The following is a 10472-nucleotide window of genomic DNA, read 5'->3' on the forward strand; positions in this document are numbered from 1 at the left end:
CACACGCCAGGAAAAGCCTGGCACAGCCCCAACCTGTCCCACCCCACCCAAATCCAGGGCACATGCCCCCCCCCATGTTCTCCCGGGGTGCGTGCAGTGGCAGGACCTCCCACGCCCCCTCTTTGACCCCCAGATGAACCACAGTTCTGTCCCGCACCTGCACCACCCCAGAGGGGCAGTGCCTGCTCCAGCCCCACCCCCTCCCTCATCACAGGAGCCTTGATCTGCTCCCCCACCCCTTCCCTTCCCTTCCCCCTCCACCACAACAGACTTACCAGCTCCACACAGCTCTTCAAGCTGTGGGGCTGTGCTCCTTGCTGCCACATGCTGTGCTGTGGCTACTCACATGTATGGGCCATTTGTCAGCTACATCAGGCCAATTCCTGATACACTAGATTTTCTTTATATTGGTGTGAATCCAGTATCAGACCGATGTATTAGTGCACCTCTAGTGGAAAGGACTATTATGATTTATACTTGGACCTCATGTGCTACAGAATGTTACCTTGCCATTCCTGGATAGTGCCTAATGTACATCTGAAATGTATACCTTTAAGAAAGATATCTAAGTTGTAGTTGTATTGGTCTAGAGGCAAAAGGAATCAGAACTCACGGTAGAGGCAACAACTTTCATTAGATAAAGTAGATTTTTGCAAATTTTCTTTTTCAAAAATCTAATTGGTCTAATAAAAGCTATTACCTCTATCTTTAAGAAAAGCACTCTATTTTTATTTAACTGTCAGGCATATAATAACGCACCTTATTTATAGTTTCATTTTTTTCATTTTCAACTAACCCCTTGGTATCCGATTTGATTAAAACTTTATTTTCTAGATTAAAGAATACTTCAGTCAAAGATGCATCACCCCTGTGTAGGTAACTAGAGACTGTGCTCAAAAACTGAGAAGCATTAAAAGAGAGGGACCCCAGTCACACAGAAGGAAGAAAGCATATCCCAAATGTTTTCTTTTGTCTTTTAAGAGGAAGGTTTTGTGGTCAAAACCCAGCCAATGCTATCTGATAAAATGCCAACAAAAGTGGCAATAAATCATAACCACAATCTTAAAATAAAAATACCTTTAAAACATTTCATTAAATTTTTACAAGTTATCAGAATCCCTTTGGAAGCTAAAACACCACTAAAGCCCACTTTGCTAACTTAGAATCAAATTCTGCCTTTAGTGGCATCTATTGTGTTTACTGGATTGAGAAGAGGACAGGAGCAGGCTTCTAATTTGTGCAGTGTTCTATACTCCCATCTGTAGCAGGGCACTTGGGTGCCTGCTACTGAATAGCAGTAAATGAGCTCAGCTGCCACTCACCACAGCAGCAGGTGGGAGTTGCTATGGCAACTGATTGGGTCAGCTGACTGCCAGGGGGCAGGGCCTGGCCTTTATAAAGAGAAGGCTAAGGTCAGAGTCAGTTCCCCTGCTGGCAGCCTAAGAGGGAGCTCTGTTGAAGACACCAGACCAGACCAGACCGATGGCTGGAGAGCGCCTGCTTGACAGTACTGGATGGAGGAAACCATGATAACAAGGAGATATGTGAGAGGGAGCCAGGTTGGCTTGGAAGTTTACGTTGTAACCCAGGAGGGGGAGTTTCTGTTTTGGTTATTGTTATGACCGGAGGACCGGGAGAGGCTGTAGGGGTGGAGGAGGCCTCATCAGGAGCTCCCCAGTAAGGTGGGGGTGTTCCTAGTGCCGCAGGCGGCGCTGCACTTTGGGGTGTCCTGACCCTGGCCCCAGTGTGGGTGACTATTGGGACAGGCCCCGGTGGGGCATAGGCCCAAGAAGGTGGGTCTGGGGGCCAGCTAAGGCTAAGGCTGCCTGAGCCCCAATTCAGGGAAGCCCCAGTGTGGGTGGGTGGGGGCGGGGAGTAAGACAGTCCTGGTACAGCAAGGTAGGCACCGTGCCAAGGAAGGCAGCCTCCCATTAATAATCCAGCAAGATGTGCCGGGCGAGCTAGAGGGTGCATTCAAGACCCAATTTGACACGGTAGGTAGGGGCACTAGGGGAGGTCACAGCACCCCTAGGTCATCCTGCCACATCATACCAAATTGTTTTTATATCTTTTTCGGAGAAAGGGATATTATAATAGCAAACTGTATATTAGACCTATCTCTTCAGAAGGTATTCACACTAGAAAGCAACGTTACAGTGCCCCATGTTTGATGTGAAAATCTTAACTCAAATAAGGGGGATTTCAAGGGCGAGACTCTTCAGAAGGGGGGGGGGAGGAAAGGCAGCAGCATAGTATGGCATACATAGAAACTCCCATACACAAACTCTGTGGAGCAGGAGAAACTGCAAATTTCTACTCAAAGCACAATTATAGTGAGGGTCTGTCTCTCAGGTTTGCACAGAAAGGTAAAATGAAAGAACTGCAGCAAGCATAGTCTAAGATGTTTCTATTCCCTCCACAAAGCAGCTCTTCAAGAGTAACAGTGTTTCCTCTACTAGAAATGCCAGCTTCGTATGTTATATAAGTACATAATAAATGTGAACTTCTGCCAGAATGAAAGAATGTGTACAAGTCCCACCTGACATTCCTAAGGGGTAGACAACCATGTTAGCTAACCTGTATAAAATTATCATGCCATCCTACTTTTATCCATAAACTGAATTTAAAAAGATATTCAAGGGTTTGTGCATCTTCAAGCCTATCATTAAGTCTTAGTCATCAAGGAAAAAAAAAATCTAATGTGCACTGAGTCAGAAGCCAAACCTCAGAGTCTGTTTTGGGCCTGGATACTGAAGCAGCCACATGTGTGCTCCAGCACATAGGTGCTCCTAGCTCCCCCTGGCCACATCAGAGCGAAGCGGAGTGGCCTAACCGACAGATGCCGAAGCTCCCAGACCAAGCAGCTCTGGGCAGCCGCAGCGATGGGCTGCACCCAGCATGGGGCCCACTGCCTCCTGCACCCAGGGACGCTCCGCCATCCCATCGCCACCCAGCCCTGGCCCTGTGTCTGGCGAGGAAGCCGGGCTGCCAGGGACAAGCTCCTCTTCTACGCTGCACCCAGCACCCCGCTCTGCCCCCGAGTCGATGGCAGCATCGACTGGCCCCAGGGGCCTGTGTGGGCCCTCTGGCCAAGGCCGTGCCCCACACGGCTCAACCCGGCCAGGCCCCCAGGCAGGAGCCACGGGAGAGCGGGCACCGAGCCGGCCTGGGAACATGGCTCGGCCAGAAACTGCAGGGCCCCAGTGCCCACTTGTCTCTGGCTGCTTGGGTGGCACCCCCACCCCCGCCTGCGGTTGGCTCTTCCCCTGGCTCCCACAGGCCTGCCCGGGCAGTGGCACTGCCCTGTGTCACGGTGGCTTGGGGGGGGCCAGGGGCAGGGCGAGCCTGGAGCGGGGTTTACTGCCTGCCTGGTGCCAGGATCCAAGACATCACTGTGAGGATTCCCAACCTCACCAGGCCCTCTGATTACTGTCCAATGGTCCTCATCCATGTGGGCATGAATGATGCAGCCAGGAGTAGTCCAGACCACATCATGAGTGACTACAAGGCTCTGGGGGCCAGGCTTAGGAAGTGGGATGCACAGGTGGTCTTCTCATCAATCCTCCCAGTCAGCGGTTGCCGTCAACACCAAGACACCTGCATTACAGAAGTCAACCTGTGACTACGGAGCTGGTGCCATCCTGTGGATTTTGGCTTCTACAACCACAATCCGCACTTCCATGAGAGAGGTATCCTGGAACAAGATGGTCGTCATCTTTCTTCTAAAGATAAGAGTCTGTTCTCTTACAGGTTCTCTGATCTCCTTTGAAGGGCTTTAAACTAGGTTGGTTGGGGAATGGGGATGCAGTGGATAACAAGAACCTATGTTCAGAGAACCACAAGCCATGCAATGGATCAGCCAAGGTAAGCACTAAGGGGCCTGATAGACATCAGGACAAGGGTGTATAAAGGGCACCCACTGGGGGGCTTAAATGTCTCTACCGCTAATGCTAGGAGCATGGGGAACAAACAGGAGGAACTTGCACTCCTGCTTGCAAAAAACAACTTTGACCCAGCTGGGTTAACTGAAATCTGGTGGGACTCTACTCACAATGGGGCAGTGGGCATTGAAAGTTATTGGTTGCACAGGCAGGATAGAGTGGGGGGAAAAGGGTGGGGGGGTGTTGCTCTCTATGTTAAGGAGCAATATACGTCTTCTGTAATCAAGATGGGATCAGAGGAGAACCAAACTGAGGTACTGCGGGTTAACATACAAGGGGGTTGAAGGGAAAGGGATTTGGTAGGTTGGGGTCTACTATAGACGACCACACCCAGAGACTGAACTAGACCTGGAATTCTCCAGGCAGCTCTTAGAGGCCATATGGTCAAGAGATATCGTTATTATGGATTACCTAAACTATCCCGACATCTGCTGGGAGGATCAGTCAGCCAGAACTAATAGCTCATGTAAGTTCTTAACCTGCATACAGGACTTCCACCTGATGCAGGAGGTATACGATCCCACTAGGGGTAACACCTTGCTGAACTTGGTGCTAGCTATGGGGAAAGACTTGGTGGGGGATCTGCAGGTACAAGGCAACATAGGGGATAGTGACCATCAATTAATTGACTGAATTCACTGTTTGGCAAAGGGTGGGAAAAATAACCAGCAGGGCAGCAGTGCTAGGCTTCAGAAAAGCTAACTTCAGGGTGTTTAGGCGATTAGTTAGTGGTGCATTAAAGCTCAAGAGCATTGACAAAATGGAGGTCCAGGAAAGGTGGATTTTTTCAAGGAAGCAATCCCACTGTGTAAAAAAGGGGACAAAGGGGCTAAGAAATCCTCCTGGCTCAGCAGGCAAATCCAGGAAAAAAGGGGTGTACAGGCTGTGGAGGCAGGAAGTAGCTACCAAGGAGGAATATACCTCCTTGGCTCGCAATGTCAGGGAATCAGGAAGGCCAAAGCAGCCTTAGAACTCAGGCTAGCAAGAAAAATTAAGGACAACAAGTCCTTCTTCAGGAATATAGAGAGCAAAAAGAAGGCGTAAGGCAGCATAGGACCCCTACAGGATAAACAAGGGCAGCTGGTGACAGATAGAAGGGACAAAGCAGAGCTCTTCAATGAGGTTTTTCCCTCTGTATTCTTGAACTCTGATCTAGACAAATCTCCAAAATGCATTAGACAGAAGCAGAAGAAACACCAGCCCACCAACTGTCAGCGCTGACCTAATAAAGTTAACACTTGGAGGGGCTGAATGTGTTTAAATCAGCAGGACCGGATGACCTCAACCTAAGGGTGCTGAAAAAATTAGTCAGTGTCATAATAGAGCCACTGGCATAACTGTTTGAGCACTCCCGGTGCTCAGGTGAGGTCCCTGAGGACTGGAAAAGGGCCAATGTAGTCCCTATTTTCAAGAAGGGGAGGAAAGAGGATCCAGGTAACTATAGACCAGTTAGTCTCACCTCTATCCTTGGGAAAACCCTTGAAAAAATTATCAAGGCTCACATCTGTAGGAGTCCAATGGATAATACAATGCTGAAGGGCAACCAGCACGGGGTTCATAGCAGGTAGATCTTGCCTGACTAACACTGTTTCTTTCTATGACCAGGTCACTAAAAGCTTAGATGCAGGTGTCAAGGTAGATGTCATCTACTTGGACTTTAAAAAAGCCTTTGACAGAGTATCCCATCCTATTCTTATAAACAAACTGAACAGTTATGCCACAGATGATTACACAATAATGTGGGTGGCAAACTGGCTTAAGGGTCATACTTAGAGAGTGGTGGATGGGTTGGTAATGACCTGGAAAGATGTGGGTAGTGGGGTCCTCCCAAGGCTCGGTCCTTAGGTTGGTGCTGTTCAATATCTTCATCAGTAACCAGGGTGAGGGCATGAAAAACACTTTGTTCAAGTGCAGAGATGACAACAAACTTTGGGGTAAAGCATCCACATCTGAGGACTGGAGGGTGATCCAGGCTGACCTTGACAGGCTCAGGAAATGTGCAGACGAGAACCTGATGGTGTTTAACACCAAAAAATGGAAGGTTCTCCACCTTGGAAAGGAAAACCTGCAGCATCCTTATAGGCTCAGCAGCACTACGCTGGCTAGCACTGCGGATGAAAGGGACTTTGAGGGTCATGATTGACAAGATGAACATGAGCCTTCAATGTGATGCTGTGGCTAGTAAAGCGAGCAAAACGCTGGCTTACATCCATAGATGCTTCTCAAACAAATCCCAGGACATCATTCTCCCATTGTACTCAGCCTTGATGAGACTGCAGCTGGAGTACTGCGTCCAGTTTTGGGCTCCACAATTCTAAAAGGATGTGGAGAAGCTTGAGAGAGTCCAGAGGAGAGCCACGCACATGATCAGAGGTCAGGAAAACAGACCTTATGATGAGAGACTGAGAGCTATGGGACTCTTCAGCCTGGAAAAGCGCAGGCTCAGCGATGATCTGATGGCCACCTATAAGTTTATCAGGAGTGTTCAACAGGATCTGGGGGAACATTTCTTCACCAGAGCGCCCCAAGGGATGATGAGGTCAAATGGTTATAAACTCCTGTAAGACCATTTCAGGCTGGACATAAGGAAGAACTTCTTTACTGTCCGAGCCCCCAAGGTCTGGAATGGCCTGCCACCAGAGGTGGTTCAAGCACCTACTTTGAATGCCTTCAAGAGAAACCTGGATGTTTTTGTTGCAGAGATCCTATGACCCCAGCTGACTTCCTGTCCCTGGGACAGGGGACTGGACTCGATCTTCCGAGGTCCCTTCCAGCCCTAATGTCTATGAAATCTATGAATCCAAGTGGGCCTGGACAGGTTAGAGAAGTGGGCAGAGAACAACAGGATGCAGTTCAGCAAGGACAAGTGCAAGGTGCTTCACCTAGGGAGAGGGAATCACCAGCATACCTATAAGGTGGGGGATGACCTTCTCAGCAGCACAGTGGCAGAAAGAGATCTTGGAGTCATTGTCAACTCCACAATGAATAGGAGTCATCAATGTGACGAAGCAATTAGCAGAGCTAACCACACTTTGTCATGCATTAGCAGGTACATCACAAACAGGTCCAGAGAGGTGATGCTTCCCATCTATGCGGCACTCGTTAGGATACAGCTAGAGTACTGCATCTAATTCTGGGTACCGCAATTCAAGAAGCATGTGGACAACCTTGACAGGGTCCAGAGGAGGGCCACTAGTATGGTTAGAGGCCTGCGGGGCAGCCCTTATGAGGAAAGGCTGAGGAACCTGGACCTTTTCAGCCTGTGCAAGAGAAGGCTGAGGGGGGATCTTGTGGCAGTATATAAATTAACTGCGGGGGCAGCAGGGAATAGGTGATGCTCTGTTTACCAGAGCACCCTTTGGAATAACCCAAAACAACGGCCACTAGCTGATGGAGAGTAGGTTTAGGTGGAACATCAGAAAGAACTTCTTCACAGTTAGGGTTGCCAGAATCTGGAACAGACTTCCAAGGGATGTGGTGCTCTCCCTACCTTGGGGGTCTTCAAGAGGAGACTGGACAAGCACCTAGCTGGGATCACATGATCCCAGCACTTTTTTCTGCCACTGGCAGGGGGTTGGACTCGATGATCCTTTGAGGTCCTTTCCAACTCTAGCATCTACGATGGACATAGTGACATAGTAAAATTTTTAACAGTTTTCCTCCATTAGCAATTAGGCTGACCTGGTCTATTCTTAGAACACGTTTACCCCCTTTCCATTTCATCTCTGATGCTACTGCTGCTGCTGTTCCTACTTAACCCACAATCTTCTCCAGTTTTCATATTGTAATACATATATTAACCATCTCCAGTGCATGAAATGTCTTTCCAATTTTAGCCTTCCAAGATAGAATCTTCATCTTCATTCAGATCTTTACTTAAGATGTGTTTTTATCATAATGTCCACAGGCAACAAATCAATCAATCATCTATTATCATCATAAAAACACAACTGAGCCATCTCAATGGCTCAGACTCAGTGTACCAATGAGATGCTATTCTCTTTTGTCCTTCCTGGATCATTTCTTCTCTATTATTTCTTATGCTCATTACAGCTCATTTAAAAGTTAGCCTGTAAGCTACCTAGAGTTTCTTTGTCTTTCTATTTGCTCTGTGTAAGCATCTAACAAGTTTTTGGCACAGCAATAGTAAGGTATATTTACTCTTTTTTTTTTAGGCCTTGAGGATGCCATGCAAACTACTGCATGTTGCTCCATTAACTGGTTTCACCATTCAGAGGTTCAACTGCTAAATGTCAGAGGTTAATTCAGACTTCACTGTCGTTCAGAGCTTAGCCTAGGACCTGCAGAAGTCACTGGGAGGTTCTGTCACTGACTTCCATGAGAGCAATTTTTTTCCCCAGCTTATTAACCCTCTGATCAGATTGTTAACAAATGGAACAATTAGTACTAATTATAATGACAGTTTACATGGATATAGAACATTTTCAGCTAGAAACGGAACTAAGACCAGCAACAGATCTAACGTACGCTGCTGAACAACTCGCAGATTATGCTATCCCCTTACCAAAAACATGGGTTGGGCATGAAACTGCAAACCCATTCCCTGTGCCATTCATATTAGGAAATGTCCAGATGTGGGCAAGGACCCTTTGGGTAAGATATACGCCCATAACTATACTACTACTTGATATAACTCTATGAATTTAAAAAGAGCCACACTCAAGATCTCACTGCCAATATAGCTGTATGTTCAAAAGCATACTCTGTGGAGTGTATATTACCTTCAGGACGAGCCTTTGGTTTCTTGAGTCCTCCATCTTGCATCAGCTCAAAAGCAAAGGAAACGTTATGGACCTGAAAAAGAAATATTCATTTAGATTCCCACATGGCACCAAATCAATAAAACAAACAAGTTATTTTCTTTTCCCTTCTCTTGAGATGCAAAACACAACTCTGGTATGTATTTTGTTTTAAAAATCAGTAAGCTCTATTTATGTGTGTGTCAGAAAGTACCTGTTACAGGGATTCTAAACCAAATTACTTACAAATGAAAGATGACATCACTGTAGGTTAGGTGCTCAATGCAGGAGGAAAGGAAATCATTGAAGATTTCCAAATTTTTAGGTAAAGGGTCAAAAATGAGATATGGATACTGACTGAGGGAAAAGCCTGTAAAAGCTTAGCAAAATAATGAAGTCTTCTTGACACTGGTGTGCCTTGAGATGTTGCAGCCTCTAAGAGAGAAGTTGAATATCTGCATTTCTGACAAGTTCTTCCTGCCTGTATGCTTAAGATAAGTAATAGTATTCCATAATAGTGTTTCAATCTTCGAAGAAATGGATCACTTCCCCTCCTAGCAGTTAGGAACTGAACAGGAGTTCGCAGAAAACTAATGACAGAATGAGGTGTTTTTATGTTAGGAAGGGTGTGGAGGAGTGAGCGTGGGCACAACGGGAAAAAACAGGTAACAGCTCTGGAAGCAGTGTTCTTTTATTAGGATAGAAGCTCCAAGAGGGGAGCAGAGTGGCAGGACACGAGGTCAAAAAGCGGAGAAGGAAGAGGAGAGGGGGGAATGAAGGAGGATCCCCCAGAGAATCTACAGAGCAGGGGTCAGCAACCCCTGGCATGTGTGCCAAGCATGGCACGTGAGGCAATTTTGCTCGGCACGCCATGGCCAGCCCCGGCTCTGGGCAGCTGCTGCCAGCGATGGAGCCCAAGCTGCTCCCAGCAGGGCTGGCAGCATCCCAGCTACCTGCTGGGAGCAGCCTGGGCTCTTGGCTAGCAGCAGCTCCCCAGAGCTGGCCGAGAAGCTCCAAATATCTGCGCAGGGCTCTGGGGTCTGGCATCAGCTCTGCACCAGCGCATGCAGGCGCATGTGGGAGCGGGCAGCGGGACAGGGGCCTGAGGCAGCGGAGCCCCGGTCTCTCCTCTGCTTCCAACACAGCACTGATGGCAGGCTTCTGGAGCCCGGAGCAGCTGTTTGCAGCCACCCCCCGGGCTCTGGGCAGCTGCAGCAAGCAGCAGGCAGGATGCAAACAGCTGTGCTGGACTCCACAGCTCCGGCAACAGCTCCATGCTGGCAGGGGATTGTGTGTGCACCCTGGGGCAGGCTGCACTACCCTGCTGCTCACCCCTGAGGTGCACGTGCAGTAATAATGGAACTGTCCAGCATGGATTGGGAACTAGGGCTCACAGGTTCTGTGTCTGCCTTGCTGTGATGCAAGGCAAATCACTTAATTTCTCTTTGAGCCCCAGATTCCTCATCTTTAAACTTAGGATAAAATATGAAGTGAAGATTCCATAGGCACTAGATACATGAGGGCTTGCTTATAACTGGACAGCGCACTGGAATTGCAAAGCAGACCACATATTTCATAGACATTAGGGCTGGAAGGGACCTCGGAAGATCATCGAGTGCAGCGCCCTGCCCGAGGGGCAGGAAGTCAGCAGGGGTCATAGGATCCCAGCAAGATAAGCATCCAAATTTCTCTTGAAGGCATTCAAAGTAGGTGCTTGAACCACTTCCAGTGGCAGTCTATTCCAGACCTTGGGGGCTCAGACAGTAAAGAG

General features: G+C 48.1%; 1 protein-coding gene across 3 annotated transcripts in view; it reads right to left on the reverse strand.

Annotated features, from left to right (window-relative positions):
• The window catches only part of PARVB (parvin beta), a 112134-nt gene that overhangs the window by 7618 nt on the left and 94044 nt on the right, over positions 1-10472 (reverse strand). For all 3 annotated transcript variants that reach the window (XM_019544325.1, XM_019544326.1, XM_019544324.1), the window contains one exon: positions 8684-8756. In XM_019544325.1, the coding sequence (XP_019399870.1) occupies positions 8684-8756 (73 nt within the window). The remainder of the gene's footprint in view (positions 1-8683; positions 8757-10472) is intronic.

Source organism: Crocodylus porosus, unplaced genomic scaffold (genome assembly GCF_001723895.1).
Source record: "Crocodylus porosus isolate Cpor-Errol unplaced genomic scaffold, CroPor_comp1, whole genome shotgun sequence".
Lineage (NCBI taxonomy): Eukaryota > Metazoa > Chordata > Crocodylia > Crocodylidae > Crocodylus > Crocodylus porosus.